At 36.5% G+C, this 18310-nt stretch overlaps 1 protein-coding gene across 1 annotated transcript in view; it reads right to left on the reverse strand.

Moving 5' to 3' along the window:
* Positions 1–6274: 6274 nt before the first annotated feature.
* LOC105003288 (15 kDa selenoprotein) overlaps positions 6275–18310 on the reverse strand; it is a 43594-nt gene continuing 31558 nt past the window's right edge. Inside the window, 2 exon segments of the mRNA XM_010860341.1 lie at positions 6275–7131; positions 9822–9871. Coding sequence (XP_010858643.1) covers positions 7000–7131; positions 9822–9871 — 182 coding nt within the window. The 3' untranslated portion in view covers positions 6275–6999.

Raw genomic sequence — 18310 nt, forward strand, 5'->3', positions numbered from 1 at the left:
CTTTCCAAAGAACACCCAGGACTGATCTCCTTTAGAATGGACTGGTGTGCCCCAGTGATCATGAAAAATCATGTGAGGCAAAATACTCAAGAGAGGGCAGAGGGGCTATCTTCATAGAGAGCTGGCATCAGGGAACGTGAGTCTGAAGCAAATGTATCATTTATTCCAAGAGACATCACCTGAAGGGGAAACAAAAGTCAGACACTGATGGGAAAAAATGACAGGAGTAAGAGAATCCCCAGTTGTTGATTTTCCCCCTCTTGGCTTCTCACTGAAAAGTCAAGTGATTCTAGTAAGTTATACATAATGGAAACCTGAAGATGCCCCTTGCTTTGCTCTACATTGATACTCAGCTATTGAAAAGAATTCAGAAACAATACCTTCTCATTCTCAAATGTACCCACTTAAAAAAATGGAGGTATTAGATGATGTTTCTCCTAGTTTACAAATAACTCCGTAAAGTTAGGATAAAATTCCTGGCCACACTGAGGACAGATTATACCCATCCCTGTCCTAACAGGCCAGTAACTCTGTGGAGAAAGATTACACTGATTTGACAGGAAGTATTTCTTCCAGGGCAGGCTAATTTACTACTCCCTAACTTTCCCCCTTCTGTTTGCACATCAGTTACAAAACATATTTTTCCCACAATTGTTTTGCCTTTCAGAAACTTCTGTAGCAACTGACATCACTGTTTACACTCAAAAGACGATTTTCTTCTTTCTGACATCTGTTAAGTCTTTTCCTGTAAACAGTGTTAAATGATTCATTTAATCAGCTTTGATGGTATATCCTGTATACAGTCAAACATAAACACAATCTCAAGTGTTACTGCTAATGAGGAGAACACCACCACTTTGACAAAGGCCCTTTGGCTAGGTGGCTATGAAGAGGAGCCTGTCAAAATTCTGTTAAAACTGAAACACTGTCAGTCTGACAATCTCTGAACATAGGTTGTACGTGCTTAATCACTTCAGTTGTGTCCAGACTGTAGCCTTTCAGGCTTTTCTCGCCATGGGATTTTCCTGCTAGAATACTGGAATGGGTTGCCATGCCCTCCTCCAGGGGATCTTCTTGACCCAGGGATTGAACCCGTTTCCTGCATTGCAGGAGGATTCTAAGCCTGTGTAGTCTAGACTTATGTTGACCCTTTCCTTGCAAATCTTTCTAAGTGAAAGTTAATCATTAATGCACAGAGAATTGCAAGAGGTATATTAGACTTCTCTAGGAAAACAGAATCAATGGAATCTTTTCCCTTCTCTATTTCTTTATACACAGATATACAAATATTTAAACCATTAAGTTTTGGGATGATTTGTAATGCAGCAGTGGAAACTAGACCAAAAGAGGTTGGCTGGGATCTGGGCTGGGCTTTGGGATAAGATCGAGCTGATTCTGAGTGGATAGGCAAGGGGTACAGCTGGATAAAGATTTCACTCTATTTGGGGAGAAACGGAAGAGTCCTGTATTGTCAGGCTACGATGAAGAGATATGAGTTTAAAGTAGATGAATTAGTCATTGTTCATAGGACTAGATTAGGCAGGAAACATTGAGATCACATCAGAGTCTGGGCTATAGGTCCAGATGTTCAAGCCAGGAAGGAAGAAATGGGGAAACACTTCAGGCCAGGAGAATAGATTTCAGAATTTGGAACGGCAGGTAAAACAGGCTTATTGAGTCATATAGGTATTTCTGATGTGGGAGATCAGGTGAAACAGGAGCCACGGACATGGGTCAAAAGCTTGAATATAGGTGAAACCGGGCACAAGAACTCTGGTACTAGTTACAGTGGGGGTGGTGACAGAAAGACCGCTATGGATATGGAGTCACATAGTTTCAAGGCTGGAACTCCATGTTCTTTCCTTGGAGCTAGAATTGCTTTAATGCTCAATTTAGAGGGGCAAGGTAGAATGCCCGGGTATGGTGTGGACTAACAGGACCCCCTATGAGTCTGTATAACTAGTGAATAGTCTAAGGATCCTTGAGTATAGATACAAATAAACATTGAAATCTCATAAAACTTAACATTTTAGCTTACGGTTGTCTTTGTTGTTCTCAAAGCAAGTTGATGAGTGATTTTGAAGTGTAAATTATATACTAGATGCTCCTAAAGAGGCTATAAGTGCAGTAGGTAAAGCACTGAAGTGTTTACATAGACATATTTTCTGAGTGTGCCCATGAGAGTTGATCTTATCGGATTTTGTCACTCCCCTGATTGAGGTGTTTTTCCTTTTCTGGTTTTATTCCAAAAGCAACTCAGAGTGCAGCTAAAGTCGTAAGACAGCACAGACCCTCCCTGCCTACCTTCCCAACCTCACTTCCTACTATCCTCCTATCTGGACCACAAGTTTCCAGACGTACTGACTTCTTGCAGGTGTGTGGAAGTGCCTGACTTCCTCCAAAGTCTGGGTCTTGGCACGTACTCTTCCCTCTAACTGAAAGGCATTTCAAAGTATTCTTTTCTTAAATAGCTTCCATTTATATTTCAGGCCTTGGTTTAAATCTCACATCCTCCAGAGGTCTCTGAACTACTCGCTTGTCTCCTTTGTAATACTGAGTAACTTTTTTCTTCATTGTTTGTACCATAATTGCAATGATATATTTGTACCTTTATTTGTTTAATGGTTGCCTCTCACACTAGAATGTGACCTCTAGTAGATATGGGAACAGTTACGTTTTTTCAGGACTCCAATTGGGGAAGAGAAAAATAAGCTAAAATCCAGTAAAGTGAGAGAAGGCACAAGAGGCAGGAAAAATTGAGAGAGAGATCTAAGGAATTAAAAGAATTTTGGTCTTTAATTCACTTTTAGTGGAGGGCATAGTGCTTATTAACACTTAATGTCCCCAGATGATAAGGGTATAAAATGAGTACCCTTAATGAGAGATGAAGACTATAGATGTGCAGTAATTAGAACTCTTGTACATTGCTGATGTACAATGTACATTTTACATTTTACAATGTAAAATGGTGTAGCCACTTTAGAAAAGTTTGGCAGTTCCTTAAAAAGTTAAACATTGACAGTATATTACCCCACTCCCAGGTTATGTATCTAAGAAAAATGAAAACATCTCCACACAAACAGTGATACATCAGTGTATAGAGCTGTTATTCATAATTGCCACAAACTGGAAACAACCCAGGTCTACCAAATAATAGATAAAACATGGTATATTCATATAAAGAACTATTATGCAGCCACAAAAAGAACTGAAGGACTGATACATGCTGTAATATGAATAAATCTTGAAGACATACTAAAGAAATCAGACACAAAAGGCACATACTGTGATTCTGTTTATACGAAATGTCCAGAATAGGCAAATTCATAGAGAAATCCAGAGACAACCTGGATAGGTGTCTAGGACTGAGGTTGTTTGGGTGTGGGATTGACTGCAGACAGGTACAGGATTTCTTTTTTGGAGTGATGAAAATCTTCTAAATTTAGATTGTAGTGATGGCTGGATAATTCTGTAAATATACTAAAAAACCAGTGAATTGCATACTCTAAGTAGGTGAATTTTAAATATGAAATGTCTCAATAAAAATGTTAAATTGCAGTTAATCCTCATTACTCACAGTAGTTATTATGTGCTATAAAGTCACTGTAAGCACTTAACTGGTGAACACAAAACTACTGCTTTTAGGGGATGCATAAGGTTAGAATCCTGGAAGCCTCTGGTCACATTTTTGCTAACTTATGGGTACATAACCTTGCTTTGTGTTTCTGTTTAAAGACACCTTATTTAAAATATATTGCTTATTTAAAATATATTGCTAACAATGAACTCATGGCCAACAGCACTGCAACTCAAGCCTGAACAAAACTTACCTAAAAAAAAAAAAAAAAAAAAACTTAACTAAAACGAATTTTTTCCCAGAAGGCACATCGCAGCTTTCTTGCACTTATTAGGAACACTAGACAGCACTTTAGTACTGCGCTTGAGAGCCATTCTTAAGAGTGAAATCATCAACAAAAAGCCCAAAAATGCAAAATATGTAGCATTAAATCGACTGTGAAAAGGATGCTTGTTCACAGCATGAGCTGAAGCAAGGCAGAATGTCACTTTGTCTGACCTTGGCTGGGAATGTGTGCATTGGGGCACTCAGATTTTCCACTGCTTCGCACACATCCATGGCCGACTTCAAAAGCGCCAAGAGTATTGTGATTGGGTTACAATTATATTTCAATGAGCAGGTGAATTTGCAAATATGGAATTTGTGAATAAGGGTCAACTTTAGCTTAGTCTTTCTACCAAAACGGTTTTTAAAAAACATTTTGAATTTTAAGGTCTAAACTTCAGTCTTCTCATAATACTAGATAAAATGTTGTATGTATTCGTAGTCTGTTTCAAGACTAGCTAATAGGAAAAAACTAGCTTTAGAGGTCTCAGATCATTCTTAGTTTTATTCCTTTAGCATTTCTAGGTAATCATGTTTCATGCTAGATTCCTGGGTTAAAGACCAGTTTGAAGGCAAAATGAAAATGTTTATTTTAATCAGCAAAAGTCTAATTTGAATTTATCACAAACGCATGCGATCTTCTCCTAGAAAAAGCTGTCTGTCACCACAGGATGTACTTAGAATATACTTTAATTTTTAAGTAAAAGAAATACTTACCTAGTTGTGCTCATATCTGTAATTTGTACTCCTACTTTCCATATATTTGTAGACACGCTTTCACATGGTAGCTACTGCCAATTTTAATTTCCAAAGTTTTTCAGTTTTGCTTTAAAAAATATTTTATGCATTTTATTAACTTTAATTTTAGATTGGCTTTCAAGTCTCAAATCCTCTTAAAACAGGAAATGTCAGCTCTTGCTCATAGCTCCTTCTAAGAGGCTTTTGCCAAATTCAGGAATTTAGAGACACATTTTAACTGCTTTACGTTGTAAGTAACAAAATGTTGGCATGGGGAACAAATTTATAAATATCAAGTGACTATTATATATCCATATCTGTGAACTTGAATAAGCTTAATCAAATGTCAAAATTTGGCTATAAAATGGTACTATTTTGGATCAGTATTTATATACCCTCTTCTTGGTAATCAAGATTTGTTTCTTTAAAAAGGTTTTAGCTGTTGATTGGAATTGGTGAAAAAGAGTTGGAACTGGCTAATTAACTCAAACTTCCCAATTAAAATAGAGCTTGGTAGATAACACATTTATTCATCAACTTAAGAACTTAAAAGTTTTTCAAAGTTTAAGGTTCTTCAGTCTCTTTTGATCTCTAATAACAACTTGGATACAATAGAGTTTTCAGGCTTCTCAATGCCAGATAACTCATTTGACTGGCTCCTCCTGTTTCTGTGCCAACCCCAGAAGTTCTGAGGTTTCACCCTTTCTACACAGCTGTTTCTCTGTATGTGGCAGCAATTCCTCTTTTGCTGGTTTTCCTCCACTTTCCATGATTGACTTCACTTTCTTTGTGTTCTGAATAACCACCATTTGTTGTTATTTTAGTTGGTAAGTCATGTCCAACTCTTATGTGACCCCATGGACAGAAGCCCACCAGGCTCCTCTGTCCATGGGATTTCCCAGGCAACAATACTGGAGTGGGGTGCTATTTCATTCCCCAGGGCATCTTCTCGACCCAGGGATTGAACTCCCGTCTCCTGCATTGGAAGACAGATTCTTTATCACTGAGCCATCAGGGAAGCCCAATAACCACCATTAGGGATTAGTATATTATCCAGGGCCTTGTACTATCAAAGTGATGGCTCTCTCCATTACTATGGATGACCAAAAATAGACCACAGCTTGTATGCCAGGACTTACAGCATTTTTTCATTTTCCAGCTGGCTTTTAAAATGTCTTAATTAAAATGACATGTCACAAAATGCCAGTAAATATTAACAACTGACCTCTGTTAAATATTCTACAACATTTCCTGGCAGAGCTGTCTTTAAAAGAATTTCAAATACCCTTCATTAAGATAGTTTATTTATTCTAAGATTGACTTAATACAGTAAGATTTTAGACCAATTTAATTTAGTAAGAGGTGTAAATGACCTAAAGTCATTTGGACGAATGCTGGTCTTAGTGAACCATCTTTTAAGAAGTCACTTTCATCACACCAAAGACTAAGCAAAGTCATTTTTAATAGCTCATAAAAAAAGAGGTAGTATTTTAAGAGATATTCTTTATATAATAAGGTATTAATGAAAATGTGTTCATTTTAAGTGTTTTTTGGCTTGGAACAAAGGCTTATATGAAAATAAAAATGTACTGAGAAATGTGTCATTTTTTAAACAGGAAAGATTTCAAATTCAGATAGATTTTTGAAACTTTTTATTTATATTTTGGACTTACAAATGATCATTTTTAAATTGACTTTTCCATAAGAATGTAAAGCACAAAAATTTGCTAAGTATCAGGTCCACACAAATCCTCAGGAAGGTTTTCTGTGTAGTCTTCATTAATGCAAATCTTTGTGTGAATATTTCACTCTTACTGTAGATCTTGAATCTGTTTTACAATAATGCAGCCATAAAGTCTGTATGCAGTGCATTCATTATAAACTATACATTTCTATTAAAAGGAAGGCTGGGTGTACAAAAATATGAGAGGATCTGGGGAACAGGCAATCTCTTGAGGCTCGGTATGTCTTACTTGCTTTCAAGTTTGTTGTTACTTTCAAAGAGCACACAGCACACGAGGCACAATAATCATCTCCCTTATTAACCTCCTTAATTTAAAAATCTGTTGTTTGTAAAACTGACCAATTATCACAAACTATCATTTGCATAATTAACCACAAGTCTATTAGAAGGCATTCTGTTACTAGTGGTATCAACAAATGATGGATGGAAACATAAAAAAGGGTTTTGTTAACTTCTTACCTATCATGGGCTGCGCTGCTGCTTGAACTTTTAATTAGATGTTTAATGCCTCTCAGTAAAAGACTGATCAATGGAAGAAAGCAAAACTAAATTATTTTCTAGGTGCTATAGTGTTTCATTGAACAAGGTAACAGAAAGATAGGACAAAATTTAAGATTTATATGCGTTCCAACTTTTCACTCAGGAATTCTTCTACACTGTCTGTGTTCCATTTGAGGATGCTTAGTTCTTCAGCAATGTTCCCACTGTCGTCCAAAAGCTTTAGCACAGGGTCTGAACCGCGAACATACTACAAAAAAGAGGAATATAATTTTCTGCTTAGAAGGAGTCTTCTTAAGCTTCAACCAAAATCCAAACCAATTCAATCTAGCTTAACTAAATTTAATAATAATAAGCTTTTAAAGTCTTTTAGGGATTTCATAAAAAATAGGGGGAAAAAAACCACACTTTACTTTTGAAGAGAAACACTTGCTGGTATCAAGACAGTTTTACTTGGGGTTTAAGCTTACTTTTGAATATAACAAGTGTTTATTGCATACATGAAGAGGATGATAATTAAGAGCAATGTTAAAAAAGACTGTGCCTACCAATTATCAGATAATTCTACACTGGACTTTCATTCGATTTCTTAAACCAGAGAAAATTAATTTTGTTGTAAATAGTTTATAATCTGGTTGGATTCCTAAAACTTCAGACCTAAGTAGCAGGGTCCAATATTTCGCTTGAAGGCTCTGAGGAATTCTTACTCTGGGTAAATGGGATAACAAACATGATCCCATTCATTAAGTGATCAATCTTCAATGCTAAATTAAGGACCACATAACTAGAATGTAGCAGTGATGATAAAGGGAGCTCTGAGAACTTCTTTTAGCAATTATGCTTCAGTTTTTCTAGGTTTTCTAGGGTTGTGAACTCGGGAGATGAAGACAAGCTCTGATGTGATTATTAGCATTGGGTATATTCTCAACCCATTTGTGGCCCTCTAAGCTAATGAAGCAATAACATTACTACTAAAATCTTTTGGATCAGAATATCTATATAAACTGTGCTTAAAAACTTCATTTTTTAATTAAAAAAAACTCAGTCACAAAATTAGAAACTACATAGAACACAGCTGCAAAAATATTCAAATATTAAATCAAACCCAACAATGTATAAAGAATCATATACCATGACCAATTTGGATTTGCTCCAAGTATACAAAGCTGGTGCAATATTTGAAAATGAATTAATGTAATCCATTATTACCAACAGGCTAAACAAGAAATCTTGTATCAACAAATGCAGAGAAAGCATCCTGTCACATGCTACAAAATGGATGAACCTCAAAGACATCATGCTAAAGTGAAATAAGCCAGTCATGAAAGGATATGAAGTATCTAAAGCAGTCAAAATCATAGAAACAAAGTTGGTTGCCATGGGTGGGAGACAGGAGAGAGGGGAATTAGTATTTAATGGATATAGAGTTTCAGTTTTGCAAGATGAAAAAATTCTAGATCTACTGCACAACAGTGTGAATATATTTAACACTACTGAACTGTGCTCTTAACATTGAACTTACCATCCTAACTGCTTTTAAGTTTTAAATTTTTGACTGCACAGCATGTGGGATCTCAGTTCCCTGACCAGAGACGAAACCTGTGTCCCCATGGGGTCTTAAGTGCTGGACCACTAGGGAAATTTCTTAAAAAATTTTTTTAACCGTAATTAAAATTTTAAACAGTGAGCAAAAGATCTTAGATTCACCACAGAAGATATACAGATGGCAAATAAGCATGTGAAATGATGCTCAATTAAGAAAATGCAAATGAAAATGAGATAACAACACACTTATTAGAATGGCTAAAATTCAAACACTGACAATAACTAATTTTGATGAATGTGGATCAACAGGAACTCCCATCTATTATTAAGGGACTGCAGCATATAGCTACTTTGGAAAACAGTTTAGCTTTGTAAGAAGTGCCCAACAGTCTTACTATATGATTCAGTAATTGTGCTTCTAGGATAAGATAAACTTGCTGCTGCTGCTAAGTCACTTCAGTCGTGTCCAACTCTGTGTGACCCCATAGACGGCAGCCCACCAGGCTCCCCCTGTCCCTGGGATTCTCCAGGCAAGAACACTGGAGTGGGTTGCCATTTCCTTCTCCAATGCATGAAAGTGAAAAGTGAAAGGAAAGTCGCTCAGTCATGTCCGACTCTTCGCGACCCCATGGACTGCAGCCCACCAGGCTCCTCCGTCCATGGGACTTTCCAGGCAAGAATACTGGAGTGGGGTGCCACTGCCTTCTCCAAAGATAAACTTATGTCTACATAAAAATGTACACAGCACTGTTACTTGTAATTGCTAAAAACTGGAAGTGACCACCATGCCCTCCACAGGTGAACAGAAAAACAAACCATGATATAACAGAATATTGTTCATATTATTCAGCATTAGAAAGAAATGAGCTATTCAGCTACAGAAAAGACACAAAGGAAATGTAAATGTATATCAAGTTAAATCTGAAATCTGAAAAAACTATCTACTATATAATTCCAACTATATGATAACCTGGAAGAGCCAAGACTATAGAGATAGTAAAAAGGTCAGTGGTTGCCCAGTGTTTGGCAGGGGTGGGGTGTGGAGCACCGGGGAGTTTTGGGAACAGTGAAACTTCTGTATGATACTATAATGGTGGATATATGACATTATGCATTTGGTAAAACTCCTAGAACTGGACAAAGAATAAGTCCTAATGCAAACTATGAAATTCACTTAATAATGTATTAATACTGGTTCATCTGCAAATGTACATCAATGCCGGATGTTAATAAGGTAACTGGACGATGGAGATGGGAGTATATGAAAACTCTAGAATCAATTTTTCTATAAACCTAAAATTGGTCTAAAAAATAAAAGTTAATTTAAAATATAAATAATTTTTAAATTAAAAAAAAAAAAGCTGGAAAAAAAGGATCACATTAAAATTACATTACCTTGATTTGTAGTCCTTTGAATAGCTTGGGTTTATCACTCCTGACGAAAGCTTAAAAGAAAAGAAAAATAGATTCAAATTGTCACTTCCAGATATAAGCGACTGTAAAGATCAATACAGAAAGGAGAAATAAATACAACAAATAAAAAAATTAGATTCTTTTCTATATGGGAAAACCAAGGAAGTTAAAACACCTATAAGTAGAAAGATATCCCATATTGGAAAGACTAAATATTTTAAGATGTCATTTCAAGTTAATAAAAACCCCAAATTACAATAGGATTTTAAGGGCTTGACAAAATGACAACAAAACTCTGTAAGAGTATAAGAGTATATAAGAGTAAATGTTTGAGAATAGAGCAGTTTAAAAAAAGTAAAATATGGGAGAATTTGTTCAACTGTTATTCAATATACTATGTGATACTTATTATCAGAATGGATAAGACAAAGGAACAGATTAGGAAATCTAGAGAGTTCAAAACACCTCTATTTTTTTATATGGTAAAGCTATCAAGCCAGAGAGAGAGAAAGAAAAAGATTATGTATGCATGTGTCTGGGAGTGTGTATGTGTGTATTATGCAATAAATACTTTTGAATATCTATTGTATACCAGACAGCAGAGATAAAGCTATACAAAACAGACAGGACTCCTGCTCTTATGGAGTTTATAGTCTGGTGGGGAAGAAAGATGCTAAACAAGTAATCATTCAACTGATAATCTGAATTGTGATAAGTGTTTAAAAAAAAGATTTGGATTATTACCATGACATTTAACACAGACAACCTGGATAAATAAAATAAAATTTTCCTACATATGATTCTAAAGAAAATGATTTATAAATGTGCCTCTATAAAAACGCAAACACAGTACAGCAAAACACCACTAGAAACAAAGTTAAAGTAAAAATGACAAATTGGGGAAAATTATTTCTAACAGTATATAAGAGGGCTCCTATTAATAATAATAAAAAATACTAGGTACTAGAATGAACTAAGGACAGGAACATGTAATATACAAATACACTAGTGGTCACTAAACATTTGAAATAAATGTTCAACCTCAGAAAATAATCCAAGAACTGTCAAAACAATGAGGTAACCTTACTTGGAGTGGCAAAAATTAAAAAGAATAGTTAAGGTTAGAGAGGGGGTAGAGAACATTTTGCTGAGGGTTAGCTGTGGGAGAAATATAAATGGACACATCCTTCCTGAAGGGTTTTTAGCAAAAAGAACCAATGTCTTAAAAATGTGCACACTCTTTAGACCTGCAAGTATCTTTCTCAGAATTTCTTTATTCTGAGGAAACAATGACACTATATAAGGCACACACAGATACAAGGTCCTGCTAACCAAGTCTGGATCTGAAAATAATCTAAGTGTGTAAAAGGCTATTGCTTAAATAAATTAACATGGACCTCACTCACATGTATGTGTGTTTCATACACATCCAATCATTTAAAAATTGTATTAATCTATATTTAGTGATATAGACACAAATGCATATAAAGGTTTAGAGATCAGTTTGTTTTCCATGGTTATTAAAAAAAGATACATTGTTTTTATATATTTACATTAATGTATTTATATATTTATCTGTAAATATATATTTGCAAAGGAAAAAGGTTGGAAGCATTCAACGAAATTTAAAAAAAAAGATTAAGTGAGAAAATATAAAATACTTAGCAGAATACACCTAATAGTTCAAAACAATAACTATTATTTTAATAGGAGTTATATCTGGAGCACAGGGTTTGGGGAAGTTTTAAATAAATATCTTCCTTTTTGGGTTACTATTGATCTACATTTTACCAAGTCTTTAGTAATGATCATATCTTAACTGTCCAAGTTAGAAAATTTTACAATATATTAAAAAAATATACAAGTAACATGTTTCATTTAGATATAAGACAGTTCTTAATACCAGTTCTATAATCATTTGCATTAGTTTCCAATTAGATTTTATAGTGACAGGCATGCTTTTGAGAACTTATCTTTTCTTTTTTTTAACTTATTTGGCTGCACTGGGTCTTAGTTGTGGCACGTGGGATCTAGTTTCCCGACCAGGGATCAAATCTGGGCCCCCTGAACTGGGAGTGCAGTTAGCCACTGGAGCGCCAGCGAAGTCCTGAGAACTTATTTTTTAAACTAAGAATCAACTAGCAATAGAACTGTAGACATGTTTCACTATGAAGATCTTTATATATGTGCATCTAGGACAACCAAACAAAAATTAATAAATACTTTTTCTTTTCAAGGTTTTGCAGAACTGCTGGAAGAGATTTAGATATCCCATCTGAATTTCCCCCACTATATTTAGTTCAAAATAAAATTGATTCTACTATTCTGGCTTATTAGAATGTCTTCTCTATTACCTTCATCCTTTCAGATTTGTCCAAATACTCCTGAGTTCCTAAATGAAAATGAGCTTGTGATATCCTGTGGGTTTTATACCATTCCTTTGGCAAATGCTATAATGCACACCTGTGCAAAGCATCATTTAACACAGTTTGTTTACAACTACAAAAAAAATATCTCTAGAGAAAAGAACTACTCTTAAATATTTTTTCGTATTTATAACAAAAGCTATAACTTTGTCTTTCAGAAGATTTTTAACAGGCTGGAATGAGGAATAAATTTAAAAGAAATATTAAGATGAGTCACTTAATGACTCATGGAGAGTGAAATAATGACTATCTTCATCTGTTCTTTTCTCTTCTCTCTGCTATGTATAAATCCACAAGCTCCTAATTTTGAATGAAGGAAACATCCATTAAATACACTGTAGTGGCAAAACACATTTTATAGGCGGTAAACTAAACTTTTAAAAGATATTTGAATATTTACTATATACACACAGCACTAGGATCGACTATATGAGAATATGAGACTTGCAAAAAAACATCCCAGAGTAACTTATTTTTCTACTTTACTTTCTGCTGTTTTATTTTTTTTAAATCTTTTTTCTTTTATTTTTTTTTGGCTGCACTGGGTCTTTGCCGCTGTGTGCAGGCTTTCTCTAGCTGTGGAGAGCAGGGGCTCCTCTCTCCCTGTGGTGTGCGGGTTTCACATAGCTGTGGCTGCTCTTGTTGTGGGGCAAAAGCCCTTGGTGCACATCAGTAGCTGCGGCGTGTGGGCTCAGCAGTTGCTGGTGCTTGGGCTCAGTAGCTGGGCCACACAGCCTTAGTTGGCCCTGCAGCATGTAGGATCTTCCCAGACCAGGGACTGAACTGGTTTCCCCTGCACTGCACATTCATTCTTAACTACTGCATCACCAGGGAAGCCTCTGCTGTTCTAAAAATAACTAACTAAATGATATCAGCCTGAAGATTCCTAGAGATTAATTCAGCCACTATTTCAAGGAAATGTTCTTATGCCATTTAACTATTTGTCAATTACCAAGGCAGATTTGTAAATAACAATTTAAAGTGATCAAATATACAGAAATGATTAGAAAACAGGTTAAATGATTCAGTTTCGTTAAGATTCTTATCAGCATGGCATTTGTGCAGCTGCCTAGAAGTCAGGGTAAATATTTGCTATATACACTGCTTACAAAGTCATAGGACTCTTCTTATAATTCAGAAGCTCTTCAAAGTTAACTGAAGAGTATTAAAAAATAAAAATCTATCTTCCAAAAGAGGATAAGTGGGGATGAGGGGTAATAGGAAGGATATGTCTAGAAATAAAAAAAAGTTTGAACTATTATTTTCAAAATCATAAACAAGTGAAAATATAGAAGCAAAATATACTTTGCTAGATATAATGATGTATCTTTGATCACATTAGAAGCAGTCATACAATGTACTCTATTGGTTTAAAGATTTAATAAATAAAGGCTTGCTGCTGCTGCTGCTAAGTTGCTTCAGTAGTGTCCGACTGTGTGATCCCATAGACGGCAGCCCACCAGGCTTCGCCATCCCTGGGATTCTCCAGGCAAAAACACTGGATTCGGTTGCCATTTCCTCCTCCAATGCATGAAAGTGAAAAGTGAAAGTGAAGTTGCTCAGTCGGGTCCAACCCTTCGTGACCCCAAGGACTGCAGCCTACCAGGCTCCTCCATCCATGGGATTCTCCAGGCAAGAGTACTGGAGTGGGGTGCCATTGCCTTCTCCGAAATAAAGGCTTAGAGCAGGTACAATTAAGATTTGTGAAGTGCCAATACAAAGTTACATGGAATGATAATTAGGTATTTTACTGTTGATTAGAAATAAGTACATTTGAATCAGTATATATTCTAAATAAAAAGGTCATATCATATCCAGAAACAATAATACAAAGAGAAGAGCACCAGCAACAACAACAAGAGAACTGAATTCTCAAGTGTGCTCAATAAAAACTACTGGGAATCCATATATTTCTAAAATAAGAAAATGTACTATTGTATACAAACTATCTGGAGTTTGTATCATGACTTATTTTGGTCCTTCCAACAAGACAATTTAAAAGCATTTAAAAACATTCAGAGAATGGCAACTTAAATAAAATAATCTGAGAAGACTGGAGGTACAATAACGAAGACAAGACAAACTAAAAAGATTATCACTTTTCAGATCAGAATAAAAAAGTCAGAAAAGGACTACTGAAGACTATATATTCATAAAAGGTATATAACCAATGTAAACATAGGCTTTTAACCAGATTTCCATTTGTCAAAAGTGGAACCTCCCTTGAAATGGATAACTTTAGTAAATACACTCATTCATTCAATATGTATCTGAATTCCTCTTAATATGAGGTACAGTGTTAGGATGACTGGGAGTATATTAGTGATAAAAAATTTAAAAATTGAACTTTAAGGAGTTCCTCCAGAAAAACCTCTATTTCTGCTTCATCAGATCAGATCAGTCACTCAGTCGTGTCCGACTCTTTGCGACCCCATGAATCACAGCACGCCAGGCCTCCCTGTCCATCACCAACTCCCGGAGTTCACCCAGACCCACGTCCATCGAGTCAGTGATGCCATCCAGCCATCTCATCCTCTGTCATTCCCTTCTCCTCCTGCCCCCAATCCCTCCCAGCATCAGAGTCTTTTCCAATGAGTCAACTCTTCGCATGAGGTGGCCAAAGTACTGGAGTTTCAGCTTTAGCATCATTCTTTCCAAAGAAATCCCAGGGCTGATCTTCAGAATGGACTGGTTGGATCTCCTTGCAGTCCAAGGGACTCTCAAGAGTCTTCTCCAACACCACAGTTCAAAAGCATCAATTCTTTGGCGCTCAGCCTTCATCATACACTATGCTTAAAGCCTAGTGTGGATCACAACAAACTGAAAAATTCTTAGAGATGGGAATACCAGACCAACGTATTTTGCCTAGAGAAATACCAACAACCTCAGATATGCAGATGATACCACTCTAATGGCAGAAACTGAAGAGGAATTAAAGAGCCTCTTGATGATGGTGAAATAGAAGAGCAGAAAAGCTGGCTTGAAATTCAACATTCAAAAAATGAAGATCATGGCATCTGGTCCCATCATTTCAAGGCAAACAGAAGGAGAAAAAGTGGAAGCACTGATGGATTCTATTTTCTTGGGCTCCAAAATCACTGTGGACAGTGACTGAGGCCATGAAATCCAAAGATGCTTGATCCTTGGAAGGGAAGCTATGACAAACCTAGATAGTGTAATAAAAAGTACAGACATCAGTTTGCTGACAAAGGTCCATATAGTCAAAGCTATGGCTTTTCCAGTAAGTGTGTACAGATGTGAGAGTTGGACCATAAAGAAGGCTGAGTGTTGAAAAATTGATACTTTTGAATTGTGGTGCTGGAGAAGACTCTTGAGAGTACCCTGGACTGCAAGGAGATCAAACCAGTCAAATCTAAAGGAAATCAACCCTGAACATTCACTGGAAGGACTGTTGCTGAAGCTGAGGCTCCAATACTTTGGCCACCTGATGTGAATAGCCAACTCACTAGACAGCTCCTGATGCTGGAAAAGATTGAAGGCAAAAGGAGAAGGGGGCGGCAGAGGATGAGATGGCTAGATAGCATCACCGACTCAATGGACATGAATCTGAGCAAACTCTGGGAGACAGTGGAAGATAGAGGAGCTGCAGTCCATGGGGTTGCAGAGTCAAACATGACTTAGCGATTGAACAACAAAGTTTGCTAGAGGCAGAAGATCAGTAAAGCAAATACATACATTAAAATATTATGCAGGAAATGCTATGGAACACAATGCGGAGAGTGAAAAATTCTGTGCAAAAGTAATCCCCAAATGTTTGAATTGACTTTTGAATGAATAGGGGTTCATCACAAGAATGGGCAAAAAGCATAAGTCAGGAAGAACATGCAGTGTGTGCAAAGACTTAGAGGTCAGAGTTCAGAGAACTGCAAGAGTTCTGCATATAAACTAAAGACATAAACCTAGAAAAGAGAGTCCATGTCATGATAGGTCTTGTTTATGATGCTGAGTTTGACATTTATTCTCTATGTTATGGGGAACCACAGAGAATTTTAAATAAGAGGTTCACATAATCAAATCTGTCTTCTGGAAAAGGTCTTTTTGGTAGTTGTGTAGGAGAGATAATAGAAGAAAAGGGAAAAAAACAGGTAGGTCAGATAACGAGTAACTAATTCTTTCAGATAAAGATGCTAAAGGCTGATTAAAATCACAGAATAGGCCAAAGGAGTAAGATATAAAGATATGAAATAAGTTATTGAGGAGGAGGAAGAGACACAACTTGGTGACTAGCTGGGTAAAAAGTATGCAAGTGTTAATCATGCGTCTCGGGTTTCATGCTAATACTTTTGCTTGATGATACTGCCATTTGTGGAAATAGTGAAGAAGACAGTGTAGTTTTAGAGAAGAGGATTAATTTAATTTTTGAATGTTCTGGGTTTAAGGCCTCTCTACTAAAAATATAAAAAGGCAAAATGACTGTCTGAGGAGGCCTTACAAATAGCTGAGAAAAGAAGAGAAGCAAAAGGCAAAGGAGAAAAAGAAAGATACATCCATCTAAATGCAGAGTTCCAAAGAATAGCAAGGAGAGATAAGAAAGCCTTCCTCAGTAAACAATGTGGAAAAGACTAGGGATCTCTTTAAGAAAATTAGAGATACCAAGGAAACATTTCATGCAAGGATGGGCACAATAAAGGACAGAAATGGTATGGATCTAACAGAAGCAGAAGATATTAAGAAGAGGTGGCAAGAATACACAGAAGAGCTACAGAAAAAAGATCTTAACAACCCAGATAACCACAATAGTGTGATCACTCATCTAGTGCCAGACATCTTGGAGTGTGAAGTCAAGTGGGCCTTAGGAAGCATCACTAGGAACAAAGCTAGAGGAGGTGATGGAATTCCCGCTGATCTATTTCAAATACTAAAAAATGATTCTGTGAAAGTGCTGTATTCAATATGCCGGCAAATATGGAAAACTCAGCAGTGGCCACAGGACTGGAAAAAGTCAGTTTTCTTTTTTTTTTTTTTGATGTACTTACTGCATTTATTTTTTATTTTTATTTTTAAACTTTACATAATTGTATTAGTTTTGCCAAATATCAAAATGAATCTGCCACAGGTATACCTGTGTTCCCCATCCTGAACCCTCCTCCCTCCTCCCTCCCCATACCATCCCTCTGGGTCGTCCCAGTGCACTAGCCCCAAGCATCCAGTATCGTGCATCGAACCTGGACTGGCATCTCATTTCATACATGATATTTTACATATTTCAATGCCATTCTCCCAAATCTTCCCACCCTCTCCCTCTCCCACAGAGTCCATAAGACTGTTCTATATATCAGTGTCTCTTTTGCTGTCTTGTACACAGGGTTATTGTTACCATCTTTCTAAATTCCATATATATGCGTTAGTATACTGTATTGGTGTTTTTCCTTCTGGCTTACTTCACTCTGTATAATAGGCTCCAGTTTCATCCACCTCATTAGAACTGATTCAAATGTATTCTTTTTAATGGCTGAGTAATACTCCATTGTGTATATGTACCACAGCTTTCTTATCCATTCGTCTGCTGATGGACATCTAGGTTGCTTCCATGTCCTGGCTATTATAAACAGTGCTGCGATGAACACTGGGGTACACGTGTCTCTTTCCCTTCTGGTTTCCTCAGTGTGTATGCCCAGCAGGGGGATTGCTGGATCATAAGGCAGTTCTATTTCCAGTTTTTTAAGGAATCTCCACACTGTTCTCCATAGTGGCTGTACTAGTTTGCATTCCCACCAACAGTGTAAGAGGGTTCCCTTTTCTCCATACCCTCTCCAGCATTGATTATTTGTAGACTTTTGGATCGCAGCCATTCTGACTGGTGTGAAATGGTACCTCATAGTGGTTTTGATTTGCATTTCTCTGATAATGAGTGATGTTGAGCATCTTTCATGTGTTTGTTAGCCATCTGTATGTCTTCTTTGGAGAAATGTCTATTTAGTTCTTTGGCCCATTTTTTGATTGGGTCATTTATTTTTCTGGAGTTGAGCTGTAGGAGTTGCTTTTATATTTTTGAGATTAGTTGTTTGTCAGTTGCTTCATTTG

This window comes from Bison bison, unplaced genomic scaffold (genome assembly GCF_000754665.1).
Source record: "Bison bison bison isolate TAMUID 2011002044 unplaced genomic scaffold, Bison_UMD1.0 scf7180017864466, whole genome shotgun sequence".
Taxonomy (NCBI): domain Eukaryota; kingdom Metazoa; phylum Chordata; class Mammalia; order Artiodactyla; family Bovidae; genus Bison; species Bison bison.